The sequence below is a fragment of the Limulus polyphemus genome, unplaced genomic scaffold (genome assembly GCF_000517525.1).
Source record: "Limulus polyphemus unplaced genomic scaffold, Limulus_polyphemus-2.1.2 Scaffold743, whole genome shotgun sequence".
Taxonomy (NCBI): domain Eukaryota; kingdom Metazoa; phylum Arthropoda; class Merostomata; order Xiphosura; family Limulidae; genus Limulus; species Limulus polyphemus.
In genome coordinates, this window is record NW_013666353.1 from 283,134 (window position 1) to 308,228 (window position 25,095).

Below are 25,095 nucleotides of genomic sequence, written 5' to 3' on the forward strand. Positions count from 1 at the left end.
GTCTTCAGAGCATCAATATCATTTCCAACATGTCTGTCCCTGCCATCACAGTTTTTAAGGCCAAAATCACCTGAACTAAATTTGCTGAACCATCGTTGACACTATGAACGTTCAAAACATGTCCATAAACTTCTTTGATATTCTTTGTGGCTACAGAGGCATTGTTTCCCTTCTTGTATTCAAACGGCATTACATACCGAATGTGTGTCTCGTCGAGTGCCATCACAATAAAAGATTAGAGTATATTAAACTTTACACATTATATACGCGACACTAACGTGACGTTTAGGTGGTTCGTTTAATTATTATACGTGATGTACGTTTTTGGGGGGTGGTTAATGAAAGTGTTCCAAAACGCGACATGAATTTGTTGACAACCTAATACATTAATCAATAAATATGTTTTTTTTTCATAAAGAGATAGAAAATACCAAGAAACTTTTAATAAAAAAATGCCTTTCCACACAGGCATTATAAATCATGTTATTCAATACTATATTAAACGATAAATCTTTCCATTCCGCCTAATTGGAATGTCGCTAAAACAAAAAAAAATCCTTAGTCCTGTCATATGCAAGTAAACAGTCTATTTTGGTTAGAAACCACTTACACAAGTAGTCATCGTGTATATCCTAAAGTTGAATTGAGGTGTGTTTTAAAATCTATAGTTAACACATCGGTTGAGTGAGCTGTATGTTCCTATGTCTATAGTTAACACGTCGGTTGAGTGAGCTGTATGTTCCTATGTCTATAGTTAACACATATTTGAGTGAGCTGTATGTTCCAGTGATTTGAGTGAGCTTTATGTTTCTATATGTATAGTTAACACATCGCTAACACTCATAGGTTTAATAATATACGAACTTCACTGTTCGCTCATTCAGTCCAGGATGAAGTAAATTGATCAATAGACTTTTCTTTATACGCAGTTTCTGTTCTCTGTTTGCCTTAAACTTTCCCTGAACAACTACTGTAATCTGCATACAGGTATAGGAACATACAGCTCACTCAAATCACAGGTACTTACTACTCACTCAAATTATATGCTATTGAAAGAACTATTCTCTCAAACCATGTGCTACAGGAATATTCTATTCCCTCAAATAACACACTATAGAAACGTTCTACTCTTTCAAATCATATACTACAGGAACGTATAACTCTCTCAAATCCCACACTATAGAAACGTACTACTCTCTCTCAGACCATATACGATAGGAACGTACTACTCTCTTAAATCACACACTATAGAAGCGTACTACTTCCTCACATACTAAAGAAATGTAATTACTATTAAAAGAAATGCTATATTTAATCGTTACACGTTGCAATATTCTTGGATTTGTAGTGAGGTAATGGTGTTTGTTTGTTTTTAATTATGCACAAAGCTACACAAGGGCTATCTGTGCTCTGCCCACCACGGGTATCGAAACCCGGTTTCTAGCGTTGTAAGTCCGCAGACATACCGCTGTGCCACTGGGGGGCCGGTAATGGTGTTATTGGAAAGTTTCCAATGCAGATAACACTCCGGATTATCTAGTTTTGTGGTAAATTAATGGTGTTATTGAAAAGTCTTCTATGTGGATAACACTTCGGATTATCTGGTTTTGTAGTAAATTAATGGTGTTATTGAAAAGTCTTCTATGTGGATAACACCCCGGATTATCTGGTTTTGTTATTGGTGTTATTGAAAAGTCTTCTATGTGTATAACACTCTGGATTATCTGGTTTTGTAATGAGTTAATAATGTTATTCCGATACAGCATTCTGCCGTATTATGAAAGAAAAAAGGGATTATTAAAGTAAGATGAACGTTCAACAATCGACAAAATATGTGTATTACCATTGAATTTAGAAAACTGCTTCTATGGTGGAAAACTCCTATTATTATAGTATATTTTAAAATACATTAAGGAATACATGGGTGTTAACAATTTGATAGTTACATTAGTAGTAAAGCTACGAAAAGTTTTGAAACATAAACTTTATACATGTAAATTCATTGTACTTGGTTTGGATTTTAGAATATTTTTTAATATTGTAGTATAGAATTCTCTTTCAGTATATTTTGACAAACATAATTCATTCTACATATGTTGCAGCATGTCACGTGACAGAGGAGTATTTGCATACAATGATAGTTGTATAACATTAATTCGACATCTGATAATGCTTAGAGACGGCTTGAATGGGTAATGAAGAAAAACGTTAATATAAGTTGAACATAACATCAAATGTACAACGTTTCGACAAGGTTTTGTCATCATCATTCGACATCTGGTTATTACAAAAATTCTTCACTAATACCATTAAAAATTGCTATTTTTTTCTAATCGTTACATGCTATAAATTATTACAGCTTCAATTTATTTATGGTATTTTCAGTGTCTTGGAGGTGCTCTTTTTGGATTAGGTGTGTGGATCCGAACCGATGAAGATTTCTGGGAATACGAGAACAATCTTCCTGTTCAGAACTACTACCAGGCTACGTACATTGTTATTGCTGTGGGAGCCATTCTCCTCATCATCGGCTTTATTGGTTGTTGCGGAGCTGCAACAGAAAGTCCTTGCCTGCTACTAACAGTAATAGTTTTATCGACTTTTAAATATGTTTCTAGAATTCAAAATTTTCATGGTCACCCTATGATCTTTAGTGAGAAACCAACTTTGAAACACAAAAATAGTCTTATTTTCAGAGAAATTAATAAAATTGTAAATGATATTGATTTGTAATTTTGTCTACATAGCATGTCAATAATACTGGGCTGAATAACGGTGGGAATAGTAGGCTTTAAAAACATACCTTGAAACCTTTAACACATACATGTAAAGCTGATAGATTAAACTCTGAAATGCCTTCAATTGGGGCTGCTATTTCAAAGTAAATTGTTAAATATTAAGTTAAATATTATATATCATATAATCGTAAATAAACATGTGGTTAATATATATAAATGTTTTGGCAGTACTTCATCATCATGTTTGTGATGGTAATACTGGAAATGGCTGCTGCCGGATTGGTTTGGAGGGCTGCAAGTGGAGACAAGGTAACAATCATGATATGAAGTTTCTTAAGTACAGTTTTACAACTTTACCACAAAACGTAATAAATATTAATATAATTCAGATAATTTTACTCGTTTTTTAATATTCATGAAATTCAACTTCATATAAATACAGTAGTAAAGAAATGTCTATAGGTTATAATTAAGGTACACTTACAAAATGTCTAGTCTTTGTTTTAAAGTTTATCTCGGGCTACAATTTCAATTATTAGATTGTATGTAAAAATCGTTATCACTAGGAAAATATTCCTCGAATAAATAAATTACACATATATATATATATATGTATATATATAATTAAAGTAATAATACTTTACAATAGAATGAATACTTGTGGATATAGCCTTATTTAGTTGCAAATTATGATGAATTATGCACAGTATTGGAATCCCATAATGGGAAGGGAGGATTTTAATATTAATAAGTAACGTTTCATAGAAGTGGTTTGAAACAGTTTCATAAGCCAAACTGTACTGTCTTGAATTTATATGCTAAATGAGATAATGGTCTGAACCGCTTACACTAAAACCTTTAATTTTCTTAAGTTGTACGAACTGGGGCACCTTTACTTATTTTCTCTTGTTAGCTCCAAGAATTCCTGACAGAGCACATCGCAGCCGAGATGGAGAGACAGCAATATGATGAGAATGCTCGTCGTTTCATGGATTTGATGCAAATACACGTAAGGTTGAATTTTATTTACATCAAACCAGTACTGCTTCTTTCTCCTTTAACGACACTTTTTTCTTTGTCTTCTGAGGCAATTATTCAAGTAGACTGTATCAATGATACCCCTTTACTATATTGTAAAATAGATATAAAATTAGAATAAGCTGTTACAATTAAACATTATAATTTTAAGCACACTTCGGTTTCTTCGTTTAAACTAGGATCAATCTTCAAAATAAACATACAGATGAAATCCAAAAGAATTTAAACCTCGATGAAAAATCTCAATTAAATAAAATAACTTAGACATTTATTTATGGTAATAAATGCTCAAAATGTATTCATATTTTTTCATTTGCCTTACTCTTTGAAAAAATTTCAGTTATTTCCCATATAACATAGAAATGTTGCTTTGAAACTTCTATAAAAGATATGGCTTCTGTCTGAATCAAATATTCTTGTTGTGCTTCTACCTCAGTTGAATAGAATTGTCATTCTAAAAATAATGTAAACAAAACAAAATTTAAGTGGAATATAAAATACTATTTCCATTAAAACCATAAAAAGGTTTAATTTAAGTCTGGATAAATAGTATTATGAATGAAAAATGTAGTAAAATAATAAAAACTGCATAGAACAAGTTGCATAGTTTCTTTAAAAACGCAATAGAATATTAGTTTACCTGGGAACAATAACAATAATAATAATGGCTGGAGACGGCTTGAATGGGTAATGAAGAAAACTTTAATATAAGTTTAACATAACAGCAAATGTCCAACGTTTCGACAAGGTTTTGTCATCATCAGGTACTCTTCATTACCCATTCAAGCCGTCACTAACCATTATTAGTCTCAAAGTGGGTTCCTCGTCATCGAATTTGAATAACAATAATATTATTGTTCTAAAATATGGTAAATAATATCACAATAAATATGATGTCCAAACTATCTTTAAATTCATCACTTAACTTTCCACCCCTCGTTATTAACCTGTGGCAAAAAAAACGAGAGTAATGTTTTATAATGATGAACTGTATATTATATGTACGCTGTTTTTAGTCATCTTCTATTTATCACTATGAAACTACATTTATGTAGGATTTAAACATATGTAGCGTTGATGCTATGAAGTTATTCTTCTAAATTATCCATAAGACAACTGATTAAGATCTTAGAAATAAATATGAAGGTCAATCTACCATTTGATTCACCACTTGTTACTGAGTTATATCGGTTTGAAGACGTACTTCAAATCTTATATAAATATAGTTCCAAAGTGAAAAACAACTAAAAACACGATACATATGATAAAATAGATAAACTTATTATTGATAAATGGAGTATAAAGGTATTCAAATTATATGGATAAAATAATATTACTGCTCAAAAGGTGGCTAAAAGTTTCTGTATTAAAAATATTACTCTACAACTTAGTAAATAAAGCAAAAATAATTATTACTGGAATTACAAAATATAACAAAGGAACTAAAATCACCCCAATACACTAGTTTGTTTGTTTCCTTCAGATATTCGCTACAAAACGAAACAAGAAATATCTGCGCTAGCCATTCCTAGTTTTGTATTGATAGACTAATTTGTACAAAATAAGCTATCTAGCTATGGCCATCGTGGTATCGAACTTTGATTTTTAACGTTACAAACCCGCCAGCTTAGCACTGAGCCACTGGGAGGCCATTAGAGTACAAAAAAGACAGCTATCAACAGCACCTCTCGTCAACTCTCAGCAATTTTAATTTAGTAGTGAGGCCTAACAGTCACTTTTGTAACGCATCCTTGGTCCCACCGTGCCGAACGCGATTTTATTATTGTTATAACCATGTAACGGAATGTAAAATATGGGCATTCGGATTCACAGCCCGGCACTTTAACTACTTGGCTTCATCCTGCCCACATGAACTAACATAATCGTTCTAAGCAATTGTAAAGGATCTAAACTCTAATGAAAACAATAAAGTATCTTGGCTGTAAAACGTTTTGTAAAGAACTAGATATATTTTTAAAAACAGCGTTGATACTCAAAACATAAAATGAAATAACAAATATGTCTTCTATGAATGAAATGCTATTGTTGCTGAAGAATTAGCACTTTTGCTCTACAAAATCTCTTGGATAAGTGGATAAAATAGCAGCATTCTTTCGAAAGCAAATCTCGAAGAAATTAAGCTCTTACTGAATAAAAATGTCATTGTTACTTTTAAAAATGTTGTGAAGATTATCGTTGTCATTTAAGCGCAAAGCTGTACAATGGGCTGTCTGCGCTCTGATAATCACGATGAATTAAATCCCGGATTTTAGCATTGTAAGTCTGTTATCTTACCGCTGACCCACTGGAGAAGGGTTGGGAAAGAATCAAGCATTTAGATAAAATAGAGTAATATTGTGTTTTCTAAGAAATAAATTTAACCTTGATAAAAAACCACAAAACCTTGTAAAATGTGTGATATTTTCAGCCTGAACAGCGCCTTTTACGACACGCCAGCTAAATAGTATGTCAGAGACCTAAGGTTTAGGTTCAACCATTCATAATTTAGAACTTGTGATCACTAGTACGAGGGTTGTCCGACAAGTTCGTGGCTCGACCTAAATAAAACAGGAATGTGTGATTTTTTCTGATAAATATTAAGTTTGAACTTTTTTTTATGAGTAAATAACACGTAACACATAACTTAACGAGTTTATTTTGTGCGTTGTGGACTTTTAAAGGAAAGATGTGAGCAGTGTTAAGCGGCATGGTTAAGAACGAATTTCGTGTCGTGATCAAATACTCTGTTAAAAAGAAAAACAAAATACCGCAAGAAATCCATCAGGACATGGAAGCAACATTAGTAGAGGGTGCTCCGGCATAGTTAACAGTGAGAAAGTTGTGTGTTGAGTTTAAGCTTGTTAGACTATCATGTGAAGATGATCCGAGAAATTGTAGATAAAGTTTATGATTTAGTTATATATGATAGAAGAATTACCATTAGAAATTTAGCAGGGGAAGTGGGAATCAGTACAAGTACTGTAGCATGCATTCAGAATGATAGTTTCGGCATGAGTAAGATTAGTGCCAAAAACGTTGTCACCTGAGCAGAAACGGAAATCCAACGCCTACTTCAAAGGTTTTAATAGGTTCGTAGCTATGGATGAAACGTGGATTCACCACTTCCACCCAGAAAGATAAAATTGCAAAATTTGCAACGGAAACACCCAAGTGACCATTTCTCTTCCTTAACCTTAAAATCTTTATAATAGGTCGAATATTTCAGTGATGATGACCTCGTACATACAGTCCAGTCATTGATTGAGGATCAAGAAGATCATTAGGAGAAGATTATGTTGAAAAATAAATCATAGTTGAACCAGTGTGTGTTTTCTTTATAGGTCAGCCTACGAACTTTACGGACATCCCTCGTATAACAACCAGTCAGCAGCAAACACTTCCAGTGCAGGCTATTCTTAGAGGAATAGCAAGATTAGCTGTCACTGTTATAACGACCCGCAACTAAGAGTGTTGACTGTGTCAGCGGCATATCGTAGTTCGAACCTTGGACCTTTGGATACGCAATCCAGAACGAGAATCACTAGGCCATGCTCAGCCTCTTGATCAATGAAATAAGCTTTTACCTCGATAAAACAGCATTATGTGAATAAACTAATGTTAATCTTAATAAAACAACATTATTATTCTAAGAATCCTCCAGAAAAAACAAGAGTTCATCAGAATGGAATAATATTGTTGCTTTAAAAACCTTGTGAAAGTGCTAAACAATAATCTTGATGAAACAGTAATGCTGCTTAAAAACTCTTCTGAGGAAACTAAGCTTTTACCTTGATAAAATATATTTGCTGCTGAAATATACCAGGTAAAGCAATTAAGATTTTGCTAGAATTCAATCGCTGTTTATAAAATGTAGTAAATATGGTGAAAATTTGCAAATTTAACAAAATATCACTCTTTCTGTAATAACATTCTAAAGGAATTACACTTTCACCTCTATAAAATGTAGAACTACTGATCTACAAGTTCTTAAGAAGAAACGGATGTTAATCTTTGTTGGTGTTCCTTTAAAATTATTCCTCGAGGATCAACGATAACTTTAAGAACTTACAACTTAAATCTGGGGTTCGATTGCCCGCTGTGGACCTAAAGCAAATAACCCATTGTATAGCTTTTGCTCTGAAAAAAAAACAACAACAGTTCTTTAACGTCCTTTTAAGTAAGTTTAAAATTATAGTGATAAAATAATATGTTTTTTTCAAAATATATTTTAAATAAAGTATTTGTAATTAAGTAAACTCTCTAAGGGAATTAAACTCCTACCTAGGTAAACTGGAATTGTTGTATTAAAATTCTTATTAGGAAAATATACTTTTGCATGAACGATTTAGCGTTTTTTTGCTTTCAAAAAGCTGATAAAGGAATTATATTTTTTGCTGGGATAAATTAGCACTGTTTCTTTATATAGTTTCACAAAATCACTAAGTGTTCACCCAGATAAAATATTTTTGTAAAAAAAGAATTAATGATATTACAGTGTTGCTCTTAAAATCTTATAAAGGAATTAGGCATGTTCTTGGGAAATATTCCATACAGTGTTGTTCTAAAAATATTGAAAAGAAATTAAATACGTTTTTCAACAATATAGCAATGTTGTTTAAAATATTGTAAAATAATTAAATATATTCCTGAATAATGTAGAATTTTTTTCTCTTAAACTCTTCTAAAGGAATTGAATATATTCCTGAACAATATAACATTTTCACTCTTAAAATCTTGTCAACAATATTTTTTTTAAACAAAAGGACATTATTGCTGTGAAAAACAATATCTCACTTGTTACGTAGTTAAAATGGTTGGTGCTCCTCACTGGCACAGCATTATGTCTGCGGACTTACAACGCTAGAAACTAGGTTTCGATACTCGTGGTGGGCAGAGGACAGATATCCCATTGTGTAGCTTTGTGCATAAATTCAAACAAACAAAAAATAAAATGACTGGCTGGTTGAGTGTTCAGGAAATTTGGGCAAAGCTGAACAAATTTTATCTGCGCTAACCGTTTCTAATTTTCAACATATAGATTAAAGAGAGTGCAACTGATCAACAGCACTCAACGCCAACTATCAAGCTACTCTAATCGAATAACGGGATCTGAGTCTCTTTTATAACTCATCCATGGCCGCAAAGTGCGAAGGGCATTTTTTTATTTTCTCTTTTTGTGGCAATGGCACATAAACTATGAACCCTCCGGTACGTTAAACATTAGACCATGTCCTGCTCTAAATGGTAAAAAACTAGATATTTTGCAATAAAATTTTTACATTTAACTTCTTTCTGTGAACTTATTTTAAAAGAAATCTAGTTATCCTGTTTATGAGTGTAACAGCAGTAAATAAATTACTGCCCCCTCAACCCTGCTCCAATGGGTCAACGGTAGGTTTACGGATTTACAGTACTAAAATTCGGGGTTTCCCCGCGATGGAGAGAGCAGAGCGCAGATAGCTCACTGTGTAGCCTTGGCCTGAAACAACATGTAAGTTGCATACTGTTTCAGTGTACATAATTCTTTAAAAATTTATATATTTAAAAAACAATGGTTTTTGTTTACTTGATAATAGTTACTAAATTTCAACTGTTAATTTTCTTCTGATTTTTAATTTAATATTATTTCATTCATATTTTTCAAATATATGTCTTCTACATGTAAATGAGAAATTATTATTATATTATAAATTATCATTAGTATTTGTCCATAATTTTGTTGTACTTCAAATTGCAATCGAATTCATAAAACAATTTTACCAGACTTAAATTCAGTAGTCAACAGCTAAGCCTGATGCAATAAACAACTTTACAATCTAGTAATAGAACTATCGATCAGATTTTGGATGTGAATCAAATGCTTTGTTTATACGTTTTCTGGTTAGAATATTACATCTTCAAGCGCTCTATATGTGCATATTTAAAAGGGATGTTACTATATTTCGTTCTTTAGCTTGAATGTTGCGGGGCTACTTCCATGTTGGATTACAGAGACAAGGGTTGGACCATTCCTCAATCATGCAGTGACGAACGCTCGAACAACGTCTTCATCAGGGTAAGAAGTTAAATACTTCATTATTATAAGTATGTACACTGAAAAGTGTATTAACCAAGATGCTGGGGGTTAAACATCTGAGGATTCACGTGAACATAATGAGTTATAAACATAATATTCTCCTTGAGCTCCAGGGTTAAACATCCGAAAAATCACGTAAACCTACTTTTTTCTCAAGTGTTACACATCTGAAAATTCATGTGAACACAATGGATTATAGACATAATTTACTCTTTCAGCTCCGGTGTTACACACCTGAAGATTTGCGTAAACCCAATATAGAATATACTCGTTCAGTTTCTTGGTTATACATCCGAAAGTTCATGGATAATAAACAGAATCTACTCTTTTAGCTCTGGTACAAACACACCTTACGATTTATGGTTAATAAACAGAATCTATAACTTTAGCTTCGGGACTACACAGCTGAAGGTTCACATAAACATAAAAAACTATTAACATAATCTAGCTCAGGGATTACACAGCTAAAATTTCACATGATGAAAAACATGTTGTAAATGTAAAATGATTTAGGGATGATAATTCCAAGGGAATGCAAACAAGAATACACGGATAGATAGATCATCCCTACATGACTTTTAATATCAAAATTTTACGTTACACTGTAAAATGCATGAGTACAAAACAGTTACGAAGTCTGTCAATTCGATCTCGTAGCGAGAGTCTTTAATAGTTTGTAATAATCAAGACATGTTTTGACTCAACTTGGTTTTCCTTGTACGTAATTCCTAGGCTCTTAGTTACATTACTTTGAGTCCTACCTTGACATGACCATGATATCATGATAAACAAACTGCATACCAACAGTCAAGAATCTATAACTTCCAACTGCAGTAATATTGAATTCAAGTATATATTTTACAGTGTAACATTAAATTAATATTGAAGGTCATGTAAGGATGATATATGTATAGCTGTATCATCCCTATTTTGTTGTTTGAATTCTTTTTCGCACTGCCATCCTTACATCAATTTACATTTAACAAAATGTTTTTATTACTTGTTTGGTGAAATATACTGTGTATATAATTTTTTTACTCCTCCACTTCATAAATAATATAGGTTTTCGCTTCCTAAAGACATCAATCGTATAGTGTACAAAGCTTTGAGTATTCACAACGTTAGAGTCATCTAATGTTCATCTATTATTGGCTGGTAATTCGTATTTCACCCTGTACTTAAGCTTTTTAAAGGAACACCACATTTCTGTAAAAAAGCCAACTTCAAGGGATGATGATAACATCATTTACACTAGACTTTTTTTTAATTACTACTAGTCATTACAACTAAGCGATAACATCGTGCATGCCCAGGAACACATTGAGTGGATTTAGGTTTAAACTGACGTTAATGATAAAGTAGTTGTAGAGTTATCTCGACTGAAACAAGAAGAAGAAAGATTAACAATTTAGAGGGATGGTCACTTTCCGGTTTGGTATCTAAGCGATGGTTTCTTGCCTTGTTTTTTGATTGTTGAGCAGAGAAACAAATGAAAGTAAGTGAGAATCATCTTTTAAAGTAAAACTCTCTGTCTTTGTTCATTTTTTAGCGTGCATATTGATATTGTGCTTATTGAGTACCTTGGCCATCCCTACATATAGAGTCTACCCACTCTATGATACAATGGATCTTAAACAGAATGTACTCCTTGATGTTCAGAGTATGCAATTGAATATTCACATGAACACAATAGATTAGAAACAGAAAATCCTATGATTCATTTGAATACTTTGATTATAAACAGACATTCTTATAATATTTACATCTATATGATTCAAAGTCTTTTTTTCTCCTAATAATTTCCTCGAACTTTCAAACCAAATATAACGAAGTGTAAATGCAACATATTTTGCAAAATAATAATAAAAAAGATTACGTATTCAGTTCTCATGAAAACGAAAAAGTAAAATTTCCTGACCACAAAGTCAGAAAGGAATCAACTGGAAACAGAATATATACACGTGTATGTGATTTGTCTGGGGAGTAAAAATAATATATGTTTTTAGTAGTTATGTCAGGTTTAATGGAATTTTTATAAGTAAGTGTACATCGCTTTACAAGTATCTCCTTACAAAGATGTTACTTTTATTTTTCTCGTGCCTTCCGGTGGGACAGCAGTAAGTTTACAGACTTACTTTACTAATATCCGTGGTATACACAGCAGATAGCCCAGTGTAGCTTTGATCTAAAACAACCAAACTTTTTCTCGTTTTCGAAAATATTTAACCATTAGCTTGTAGTTATCGTTTATTATTTGGCTTTTCACTTGGAATTTAAATGAAAACATTTTTAGACATTTTCAGTGTTTTTTTTTTAATAAAGCTTCTTCATGTTACGTTAGATAAGGTGGCAACGTTTTCTTAATTCATGTTCGTTCCACTTTCGACAGGGTTGTGGTGAAAACCTTCGTCGGTATCTCGCCTCTAAGGGAGGAATTATAGGAGGTCTGGCAGTAGGCCTAACGCTTATCCAGGTACGTTAAACCGTGAAGATTTAAATGTTTGAATTGCATTCACAAGAAAGCAAAAATAAACTCAAGATATATCCATCGGCATAAACTTAATATTAATGCCTTTATCATTTCATTTGGTCATGCTTTCTAAAATTCTGTCATTTGCTTCTCAGAATTTTCCATCAATATTCGGGTGTATTTTTCAAGATGATCTCTGTTTCTATGAATTATCAGTCTCTGTCAATTCAAGCTCTTTCTTCATTCATGACTTCGAATATTTATGTGAGAGGATAGTATTATTATTATTTATTTATTTACTGAAGAGTAAGAATTTATAATTATGTATATATATTAATGTATATATTTTTTCATTCAAAAGTATGATTATTCAAACAAAATAAAAAAGACTTGTCTTGATGTTTAGAAGTACTAGATTCGCAGTCCGTGGGTCTTAGGCTAGAATTCCATCATCGAACATGTTCGCCCTTTCAGCCATAGGAAAATTATAATGGGACAGCCAATTCTACCTTTTGGTTGGTAAAGAGTAGCACAAGAGTTGACAGTGGTTGATTGCCTACCCTCTAGTCTATTATTTCTATATTAGGGATAGTTAGCGCAGAATTTGTGCAGAATTCAACAAACAAACAAAATATAAAGATCTGTAACCTTTTATCAATGCATAAATATTTGTAATTTTGTCCTGGTCAATAATGATCGTTTTCGCCTATATAGCAATAAAGTGTAACATCATCACAAGCAAATAAATCATATATGAAATCAGATACCCGAAACAAAGCAAAAAATCTTGTCAAATTTGTTTTATAAACAGTATTTCATACTGAACATAGTTCACGCTGGAGAAGTTTTGAATTATATTTCATAGTTCAATTATAGATCATTCCGAAGCAAAGATGAGTTATAGTTCTTACCAGTGAAGAGTTGAATTACAGTTCATACTGGACCAAACTTAACTTACATTCCATACCGGAAAGAAATGAATTACAGTCCATACCGGAGCATACTTGAAAAACAGTGCATACTGGATATTTATAATTAATTCAAAATCAACGGTATATTATGGCACTCTGTAGCACTTTAGCTAGTTGAACTAATTGTCAATTCCTAGTAAAATTATATTTTCTCCTCCATGTATATATAGTGTTTAAGTTTAATTGGATCTATTACCTTTTTATTCATAAAGTCGTAAATACGTCCCAATTAACCCGATTTTACCTTTCATATTTCAGTTATTCCTATATCTATATTTATTGCTGGAGTTAAATTCCCTAAATGTATAGTTTTCTGTTTATGATCATAGGTTTAAAAGGTTAATGCACTATTCAAATTTTCTTTTTCAGATCGCCTGTTTACTATTCTCCGTTTGTTTGTTCTGTGCCTTGAAGAACGATTCAATGAAAGACTTTTGAACTTAATTCTACATATTTGCATCAAATCAATGTAAACCAAAATGGCCTATTTAATGGTCTCAAATACTGAGTAATACCATGATCCCATTCATACCTTAAAGGTATACACACTTAAAACTTAGTATTGCTGTTCATCGTCAGTCGTGTTCACTTTTGTGCCCTTTGTTTTAATTCACCTTTAAAGATGGTTATGGTTACATAAGACTGATAATTTGTATTTCAGTTATATCACGATGACAAATAATTAATCGCTTTAAATTTTCACGTTAAAAACGAAACATACTCTAAACACAGTTAAAAAAGAAAACTTCTATTTCCTTAATGTTGTTTAGATGTGCTGTTCGCATAACTCACCCACATTTCATGTATAATATTTTGAGATTCAGAATAGAAGTTTAGCGAATCATTAAATCAATCAGAAATAAAAGAGGTGGACAGAAATATTAGGGGTATGATTTAAATAAACAATGTTTCATTTTATATTGAAAGGCTGTCGTTGTTTCTCTTGCTCTTGTAATTTTGATGTATTTTTGGAGAGAATTGTTTATTATTTCCATATATTACATTGTATAATGTAATGTTTATTTCACATTATGTCCTTTAATGGAATTTTCTTTAAAATGATACCACGTATTTTCTTCTTAAAAGAGGATTAAAAAGGTATTAGTTACGAAATCGTTTTTTTTTCTTTCTTTGTAATATTCAATAAAAGTCCGACTTTTGTCAAAATCTAGGAGTGATCATGTTTATATGTGCAAAGTAAGAGGTACCACAAAGAAATAGAAACCACAATACATTATCAAATATCACATACTTTATTCAGTGAAATTGATATAAGCCTTTGGAACATCATGACGCAAGTTCTTTGTCAAAACATGTAGAAAATGAAAAAAGAAATTAACATTTTCAACCAATATTAAGTCGCGGGCTGGTCCTGTTGCAAAGCTCTGGATTTCTAAGATATCGAGCCAGATTCCAATCCATGCGATAGCATGAAAAATATTCTCTGCACATTAAGCTATGGGTGCATTATAAGGATAACAGCCAGTACCCTAAAATTAGGAGTTTGGGACTTTGGGTAGAACGCTGCTTACTGGCTGCCTTCCTTCTGGTCAGTAGTTTAAAATTAAGGACGGTGGCAGCTAGTCTTAGTAGCTTTGCCATAAATACAATATACAATACATAAATAAATAGAAAATAAAAAGGTCGATGAATGAATTATAAAGCATTATGTAAAGCCGATCAGTTTTGGTAAAACTGTAACCATAATCGTGGCTGTGGTTATATTGTTTACGTAGTGTATATTTCAACTTCAATTGTTACATGGACAAGTTTAATTGAACTGACAAGTGGGGTAGGAAGTGGAACTGAAAATATTCTGACACATTTCTCAAGATAAACAGTTTCTCCAGGACGAAACATTAATTGGTTCACTATCTCAGCTTGTAGACGCAGATCTGTTGTGAAATATGAAGTTATTTCTCTTACATTTCCATGTTTGTTTGTGTGCATCTTACTATTTCCACATTTTTTCCAATCATATTTACTCTTACAATTCCAGAAAAGATTCAACTGTAGCTGAGGATAAAGTATTACCGTATTTTACACCATTTTTATATTCCTTTTATCTTATTATTAATTTCCTTCCTGTTTGTCCAACTTAGGTTTTACCAAACTACAACTGACTGTATAAATTTCATCTTTCTCTTCGTTATTTTAGGGCTCTTAAATTTATATGGTTGCAAATCATTGAGGATTCTGTTTGAAGAATGAAAACTATTTTATAGCGTATTCATTGAAATGTGCAAATTTCTGAGAAATGATTGGAAAAATGATACGGTAATAAAGTTATTTTTATATGATTTTAATGAGATTGAATCGGAATATTTCATTTCTAAATGTTTTTCGTTCATTTTCAAGAAAACTGTATAAACAACTATAGGAGCATAACCTCTATTCATCACTACTGCTTTTAAACGCTTTTATCTTTGTGTGTATACATATTCATATATATGTATGTATATATATATATATTAATAGCACGTCAAGCATACGTATAAAACACAGTTTCCAGCTTAAAAGATGGTTGAAGTCATGGTGTGATAGCATGCTTACAGTAAATAGTTTCCAAAATATACTGAAATTTAAATTAGTATTTTATTTTTTAACAAGAACATCTAAACACAGACTATATAAACATTATACTCCAAGACCTGATGATGGTAACTGTGATACCAAATATTTGTTTCATTGTACCAATAATTGCCATCTTCCTTTTACTTATCTACATCACAGAAAAATAAAAAGATTTTAGAATAGAATACAATTAAATATATATAAAAAGGGATTTTGTCCACCTAAATATAAAACATTACGTTCATTTAATTTTAAAGTATTGCTATAGGTAATAAACCTTCACACGAGAAAAGATCCCTTCAGTTAGGTTAAATAATGCTGTACTGTCCAAGTTTCTGAAAATGAGAATGTAAAGTTTGTAACTGTCAATAAACGTATAATTTCAAAGTGTAAATTAACCATTTTTAAAAATAGTCATTTATTTTGGTGTTTAAATTTATATTAAAAACAAACATTCCGGTGATAGACTAAACTTTGCTTTTTTTGTGATTACAAGACATGGCAAACTATACCTGCACTATCAAGAATACAGGAACCATGGAGTCTGAGTCTAAAGGTCTGATCGCTGAGTATCGTTTCTTGCTACTTCTTACAGACAAGTGGAGTGGCATAATGGGACAGAGTTTCAGATGGTTTCATTCTATTTTTGTTTTCAGACTTAGAATAAACTAAAAAACATTCGCTTAAAAATCCAGAAGAACTTAGTCGTTATCTTAGCACTTTACTCAGTTTCTACACCAACAGAATGTTTTGTTTTCATTTTTAATCAGGCTAAAGAGTTCCTTTATTAAGATGTTTTCGGTCTAGTATTCTGTTTCAAACCTCGTGCTGTCAACATATGCTGACTAGCTCGTGTTGGATACGATCCAGCAAGCCGAGTTGTAATGGGAAAGTATTTAGTAACTGATCACAAATGCAAACACTTCAAATTTTGTATTAAGTTTTCGCAATGATATTTCCTAAACATAAGCTCTCAAGTTGAAAAGTATAACTTCTTGTTCCTTCCTACACCCACATGTACTTATATAACAAAATATTTTTGTGACAAATACTATCTAATAAATTGCTGCACCTCCTCAGCTGTAATAATGACCGACACTTCACGAAATGTTACGAGGAAAATGTCTTAACCTACAATTCTTGTATCGCATTATAATGATGCAAATTTAGCACTGTTATTATTATTGAATGTGACTTAATTTTCCTCAAGGAAATAACAACAAATTACTAAACTCAGTTACCTTGTTACTCAACAGTATGACTAGACTATAAGAGAACCTCATACATTATCCTTTACTCAAATAGCATGACTGGACCATACAGAAACCTTACACATGACCCATATACTCAACAACGTAACTACATCATACATAAACCTTACATCTTACACATTTACTTAACAACATAACTAGACTATACGAGAACCTTAAACATTGCCCATTTACTGAACGGCATAACTAGACCATTCAAACACCTTTTACATTATCCAGTAGTTCAACGGAATGGCTAATCCATACAACCTACAAGAACCTTATACATTACCCAATAGCTCAACAGCATGACGAAACTATATAAGAATTTCATAGATTACTCATTTACTGAATAGCATGAACTGACTATAAGATAATCTAATCAATACTCGGTATCTCAACGACATGTACATACCATATAAGAGCCTAATCAATACCCAGTAGCTTAACAACGTGTAATAAATGATGTCCAAAACGAGATACAGTCAGTCAGCGAAACGAGCTAATAACAAGTTAAAAAAAAGGTATAATTTACCCAACAGATCTAGGATATACAAGAACTGGAATATAATTGTTTGTTTGTTTGTTTGGAACTAAGCACAAAGCTACACAATGGGCAATCTGTGCTCTGCCCCCACGGGTATTGAAACCAGGATTCTAGCGTTGTAAGTCCGCAGACATACAGCTGTGCCACTAGGGGGCCTGGAGCATGAAACTTAAAAGAAAGAAATAAGATATTCTGTTCACGTTGTTGTTTGTTATTAAGCACAATGATACACAAAGGACTATCTGTGCTCTACCCACCCGGTTTCTAGCAGTATAAGTCCGCAGACACACCGCTGTGCCACTGGGGGGCAAGATATTTTGTCGATGAGCAACATTATCAGAATTTGGGAACACAAAGTAGCAGTCATTATCTCAGTAGCACGAACTGTCAAGAATTTTGCAATACAAAACTGCTACTAACTATGCAACACTATCTGTCAATATCTGAGCACCACAAACTATCAGTAGCTGAGCAACACGAACTATCGAAATGTGAAACACAATAACTATCTGCCAATATCTCAGCAACACGATCTAACTATCAAAAATTGAACAATACAAAATAGCTACTAGCTATACAACACAAATTAACTGTCAGTATTTCAGCAAACGAACTAAACATCAAGAGCCGACTAATATACAACTGATGTCGTGTATGCAACACGAACAAACTGCCCGTGTCTGAACAACCCGAACTAACTGTCAGTAGACAATAAAAACTTCCAAGTTATCCAGTAGTTCAGCGGTACCAAATAACTACTATTCCATAAAACGTTTGAGGTATCCAGTAGAGTAACAACAATAACTGAATATCAAACTATAACAACATTTTCAAGTTATCCATTAGTACAGCAAAGTTAACTGGTTAGTACACCAGAAAAAACGTTCGAGTTATCCAGTAGTTTTGTAATACTTATGGATTATAAACCATAAAGCGTTCAAGATATCCAGCAATTCAACAGCGCCGATTACAAACATTCACCAAACCATTAACAACATTGAAGGCAAGCATCAGTTGAGCGATACCGACTAATTATTAAACTATAAAAAGTTCATTTTAACCAGTAGTTTAGGAACCCCAACTGGCTATAATTCATTAAGTGTTCAAGTTATCAAGAAATGCAGCAACAACAACTGAAGGCTAAACCTTAAAAGTAGTGTGATTAAGCCAATGTTTTAGAAGCATCAAGTAAATACTAACTCTCAATTTATCCACATTTTTAACAGGGATAAGAACTTACTTAATAATGCGAAAATGTTTAAGATATCCGGTAGTACAGTGATACCAATTGATTACTAAACCATAAAACGTACAAATTATCCAGTAGTTCAATGATAACAACTAACTACATTATTACAAAAAAGTTCAAGCTATTCAGTAGTTCATCAACGTCGACTGCTTACTAAAACATTGAAAACGTTCGAATTACACAGAAACGTCGAGTAATACTAAACTACACGATATCTTCAAATTATGCAGTATTTCTGCAAAAACAAGTGATTACTAAGCCAAATAAAAACGTCCAAGTTACTCATTAGTACAAAGACATTACTAAATTACCCATGGGTTAAAGTTATCCAATGGTTTAACAAAACCAACTGATTATTAAATCATAAAATGTCGAAATTATCCAGTTATTGAGCGATACTAACTAGTAATTAGGCATTAAAAATACAAACATACACACACACACATATATATATATATATATATGACAGTCATTCACATTCTCAGCTCCCATGTCCCAGTGGCTTAGCTCGAGGTCTTATAACATTAAAAGGCTGTGTTGTATCCCAATGGTGGGCAATGCACAGGTAGTCATTTTGTGGATCTTGGCCTTAAACAACGTTTTTCAAATAGCAGTTTATGCAGTTCTTGTTGATTCAAATTAGTAACAAAATGTAGTCTCAAAAAATGGTTAGTTCATTATATCTATTTTGAAGTCAGTTTATGAATGTTTGACTATGTATATTTTAAGAAAATAATACTTATGATAAATGTGTATATAGCTTAGCAATGTTACAGTGAGTACAGAATGATTACGAAACCCTGTTTCGACAAGGTTTGGTCATCATCAGGTTCAATTAGTCTATCTAGATACAGGAATGTATTTATATATATATCAGTTAACTGATTTCATCAAAAATATTAGGTATGTCCTCTTTATAACGGGAGGTACGACATAATAAATTTCGCAGTGAGTGTGAATTTAACTAAACTGAGTTCAAACATAAATAAATAAAATATATTTGATGTGTTATACTGAATTAAATCAATCTTGATTTAAATCAATGGACAAACAGTGTGCATACACGCGTTAGAACACTGGAAAGTTATGTACTACTAGATCTGTGAATTTATGACTGATGTTCTTTCCTGTGGATCTCTTTACATCTTGCCATTCCTTGTCCATATTGTTTAAATCTAATGAATCGTACTTAATGGGAAATGTAGGATTTACCCATAACAACTAGCACTTTTCTCGTGACTAGTCATTCTCATTCAGCGTAAGTCAGGTTATAACTTCTTGTATCATGACCTTCTTGCACAACTTGTAGTATTACAGCAACGTCTCCCATGGACAGAGCAGATATTATTTCTAGAAAACAACAAAGGAACATAGTTAACCAAAATAAAGTCAACTTAACTGTTTTCTAGACAACCTGGTATGCAAAAACTACAATGATTCAGAATAAACGAAAAATGTTTGCAACATGTTCTAGAGGTGTATTATTTTTCTCTTGTTCCTGTATATGCTCACACAGTATGTGGAAGGCACAAACTTTAAACGGAAATACTACTCAGCCATCAGCAAAGCAAAACCCTTTAACTAAGAAAAAATGTAATTCCCCGCCTAACGAAATAATAATGATAAAACCATCAATAGTTCGAAAAATATATACTTACATTACAATATCTTTCAATAATGAACAGATATAATGTAAACTTCTTTATAAGAATTAGCATACAATAGAAAGAACAATCTTAAACAATGAAATAATGATCTAACGCACACACATATATATATACAGTAAAAACGCTTAACATAAAAATACATTGTACGAAAATAAACCCTATCATAAAAATCAAAACAACTCACACTCACATATATCAAATACCCTTAAACAAAAGAAACATGACAATCAAACCCTAGAATAAATTAGCCTTTTAATAATGAAAACTCTGATATTCAGGCAAAAACTATTTAGCAAAGATTATCTACCCAGCTTAGTGGGGGTAGTCTAGCATAAGTACAAAAACTAAAGAAAATGAAAACCCTTTAACAAAGAAATATTATGCAGAAAATTCTTTAACATCATGTCATACAAAAAAAAATCACTTTAATGAAATAAACCTTTTAAAGTCCCACCCAATAAACAAAATGCACCTAATCAAAACATAGCACAGAATCAACTTTTCACAAGTACGAAATTACAAAATGCTGCCTTACTAAAAATCAACACATATAAATAAAACCCTTTCCCTTAAAAGAGCAAAGCACATTCAAAATAACTATGTCTTTAATTTGAATGTATACATATATATTTACATATTTAGCAAGTGAAAATACAAAGACATGTTAAAGGATTGCCATGTTGTGTATATGTGTATAAAATAAATATATATATAGACAGAATATACAACACTCTTAAATTCTGAAAGAAATATATAAAATCTACAACTCACCTAAGGTCAGTGTGAGGTTTTCCTCTCTCTCATCTTAATGCTGCCAGCAGATTCTCTGGTGTCATTATTGTTTAGTTATTCAAAACCATGGTGGTTTGTAAGCCATTTCTGCATTTGACTAAGGCTTTCTTGGTGTCACATTACCCCACGGTCAATCTTCTCCTCTGCTGTAAAGAACCCAAATATTGATCCATTCAGGTGCCATCTCCTGCCACTGTCTCTTGTACACAGGAATTTTTTCTAGCATGAATGGATGGTCACCACCTTATGTGGTTTAATGGAAGCTTCACCTTTGGCATTTACTGGGCTTGTTCCCACGGCACTTGGTTGGTTACGCCTCAATGGCAATGACCCATCCCCCTATTTGAAAGCCCTGCTAACATTGTTGATGCCCTTTTCTTGATGGCTTAGACCCTTGATGGACAGGGCAGTCAGAACTTCAGTGGTGCCTGTCAGCAGATGAGGACCTATCCAACTGTAACCTACCTGAATACTGGATGACCTTTGAGAATATCCAAGCTCAGGAAATATTTTATTGGGCTTAAGGCTGTAATGTGTCCATAACAGGTGAGAACACATCTGGCAGCAGTGGTGTGTGGTGATTGCCACACCCTCTGACAGGACATCTGACGAGAAGGTCTCATTATTACTTAGCTGATACTAACTCCCACATAGGCAGCAACAGCAGGGGTGACGTGGTCAGATGATGGATCAGAGTCGACAAAGTGGTCGTTGATGCTCCATTGGTGACAAGTACATCAATTAGAGTCTTTACTTCCGTGGAACCTACCATTCCCATTGGGGCTGTTCGGCCTTCGGAGACTCTTTCGACAGATGCAGTAAGCTCTCCCACGTACTATGCACTGGCTAGCAACACATCTTTGTCCATGGGTTCAGCCATGATAAACATCAAGCTAGTTCCCAGAGTCAAAGGTTTAGCAACATAATCCTTTCCTTCGCTATTAAAAAGTTCTGGGCTTACTGACCATCAACAAAGAGGTAATTCATCATTTAGTTGGAAAGAAAGGTTTTATATATTAGAAAACCAACAAGGCAGGATAGCCACCAGCTAGTCAGATATAAAAATAGCAAGAGTAGACAAGAACTAGATTTAAACAGTGAAAGCCTAGATTGAAAATATAATATCAGGTGAATTCCAATTGCACCAAAGTTCAGCTAGATGCATAGGTTGAAAAGGGCTACAACAGCTGAGTTACAACCAGGATCTGCACTAAAATCCTTTAGAGACAGGATTATAACCTCATACATTGGTCAAACAATATTTCTATGCGCTTGGTGCATATTCACGCCCTATATTAGTGTAGAATATGTATCCCTAATGCATGTAAACTTCCTGATCTAGAGACTTCATTGAGGCTCTGATTGACCAATACCTTTAGTCATGCTTCCATCTGTTGTCCTTGCCAGACAACCCTTAATGTGGCATACTTTCTAACCTGGCCTCGTTCATCTCCCTATCATCTAGTTATCATATGGCTAGAATCTGGTTACAACAGGAATGAATGAGTGTCGAGAGTGCAACTGGTTTCTACACACATGAGATGACTCTCATTAAGTGATGCCAGCCCTTACTTTTGACCCTGAGAATCCATCGTCCTTACGGACGTTCCTTCAATTACAAGCTTAATGCTAGTTTAGGTGAAACTTACAAAGCTTTCACTATGCAGGGGTTACTTTCTTCCTCCCCCAGTACACTTACAGCCTACATTTTCATGCATATTTCTACTTTTAACAGAAATAGTACCAAGCACGTATTTGGAAAAATTGTATGCTTATTTAATATATTTTAATCTGCATGATTTAAAATATTCTATCACAAAAAAAAACACTGATTTATATTTGTTATGATATCTAAGCTACTTTCTGTTCATTTTATATGCTACTGATAATTTCACCTATGAATATTTCCATTTGATCCAATTGCAATAACTTGCACTACTCTTTACAAAAAACATCAGGTACCACTGTGTTTCTTTCAGATGTAGCATGAATTTCTTTGTTACTCTTACCTCTTTCATGAAAATTAATTACGAGACTAATATTTCTGTGTGAAAAGTAAAACCCTCACATAGTAGTATTACTGAAACTAAAAAATGCACTGTATCTTCAAAATAATACCTGTCAGGTTAGTCATTACAATTAACTTTATATTACAAAATCTTAGCATTGATATCCCATCCTTTGTCTCCGTGTACATGTTGCTTACTGTTGTGTTTTATATGTAATTGATTCATTCATATAATACAACATTTACGTAAGATTTATACATTCATATACATAAATTACTATATACATATATCACCATTACACAATTTCACATGCTCCAGTAGCTTATAACAGTGAGAACCAGCAGGCAGTATGTTCCATAGAGTTTCATCACTCAGCTTTATGAAGGAATGATTCTCTTAGTATGTCAGATGATATTTCACATTAAAACAATCGCTCGGTGGCTTTGAAAGAGACGGTTATAATACATTTCAGTCATTGCCATTTCAACCACATGACCATCATGGCTATATGCTGTAAATTAAGCAGCTATCATTCAATATCTGGCAGATGCCTGCTTTAGTGAAATGTTGCTCGATATCTTAGAAAGTAAGGATGGCTAAACTCTTTCAGTCCCATTAATCTTATGATCAACAAACTATTTTAACTGTGAAATAATTATGTCAAAATAAAACAATGTAGTACATTAATTGTACTGTGAACATCAATCAATAGCTTGGAAAACAAGTATTGCTACTTTCTTTCAGTCAGTAATCTTATTATCCATGACTGCCCTACCTATGGATGATTCAGTGGTAACCTATAATAATAAAAGGACATGTCTGTGGGTCTCTGTGTGTGTGTGTGTGAGTGTGACTACCATAACTCAAAGAGGAAAGAACACAGAAACTAAATATTTTGCACACATACTGAATGGGCCCTGAGGGTGTCCACCAGGGTATTATTACTTATTCTCATGCGTGTGCGAGTGCGCATCTTTTTATGAGGTAAGGTACGGAAAAACCACATAAGAAAGAATATATAACTGCCACATCTCAAAAAGAAGAGAGCCTATAAACCTAAAATATTGCACCCATACTAAATGGACCATGAAGGTGTGCACCTGGGTATTATTATTTATCTTATCCAAATGCGTGCACACATGTGCATCTTTTTAATGAGGCAAGGTAGCAAAAAACTACAGATAAAAGACGTAGTTCCTTATATGACAAATAGAAATCACAGACAGACAAACATGCACATGTGTGCATGCACCCATGCATTTCTCTGTATGTGTGACCACCATAGCTCCAAGAGAAAAGAAACTATAAACCTGAAATTTTGCAACTATACTAAGTGGACCCTGAAGATTAACACTTGGGTATTATTACTTATCTACGTGCGTGTGCGCATACGCATCTTTTTATGAGGCAAGCTAGCGAAAAACCACATAGAAAAGAGATGTGACTGCCAAGGCTCCAAGAAGAAAGAAACTAGAAACCTGAAATTTTGCACCCATATTAAGTGGACCCTGAGGGTGTTGTTACGTATTACAATTTCAAATAGACTAAAACTGAGTTAAATTGTAATTTAGATTTAATAGTTAAATAAGTGCCGATATATATCCAATTTATGATATTTGCCAACAAGATTGATACACACAGTTTTTAATACAAATATATTTTAATATGCAAACAATAATACAATTTACAACAATGGTTATTACAAATAGTTATT

General features: G+C 32.9%; 1 protein-coding gene across 1 annotated transcript in view; it reads left to right on the top strand.

Annotated features, from left to right (window-relative positions):
• The window catches only part of LOC111085964 (CD9 antigen-like), a 29,451-nt gene extending 14,662 nt beyond the window's left edge, over positions 1-14,789 (top strand). The window contains exons 2-7 of the mRNA XM_022386979.1: positions 2,386-2,583; positions 2,967-3,047; positions 3,652-3,747; positions 9,730-9,831; positions 12,242-12,325; positions 13,663-14,789. Of these exons, the coding sequence (XP_022242687.1) occupies positions 2,386-2,583; positions 2,967-3,047; positions 3,652-3,747; positions 9,730-9,831; positions 12,242-12,325; positions 13,663-13,731 (630 nt within the window). The 3' untranslated portion in view covers positions 13,732-14,789. The remainder of the gene's footprint in view (positions 1-2,385; positions 2,584-2,966; positions 3,048-3,651; positions 3,748-9,729; positions 9,832-12,241; positions 12,326-13,662) is intronic.
• Positions 14,790-25,095: the final 10,306 nt, after the last annotated feature.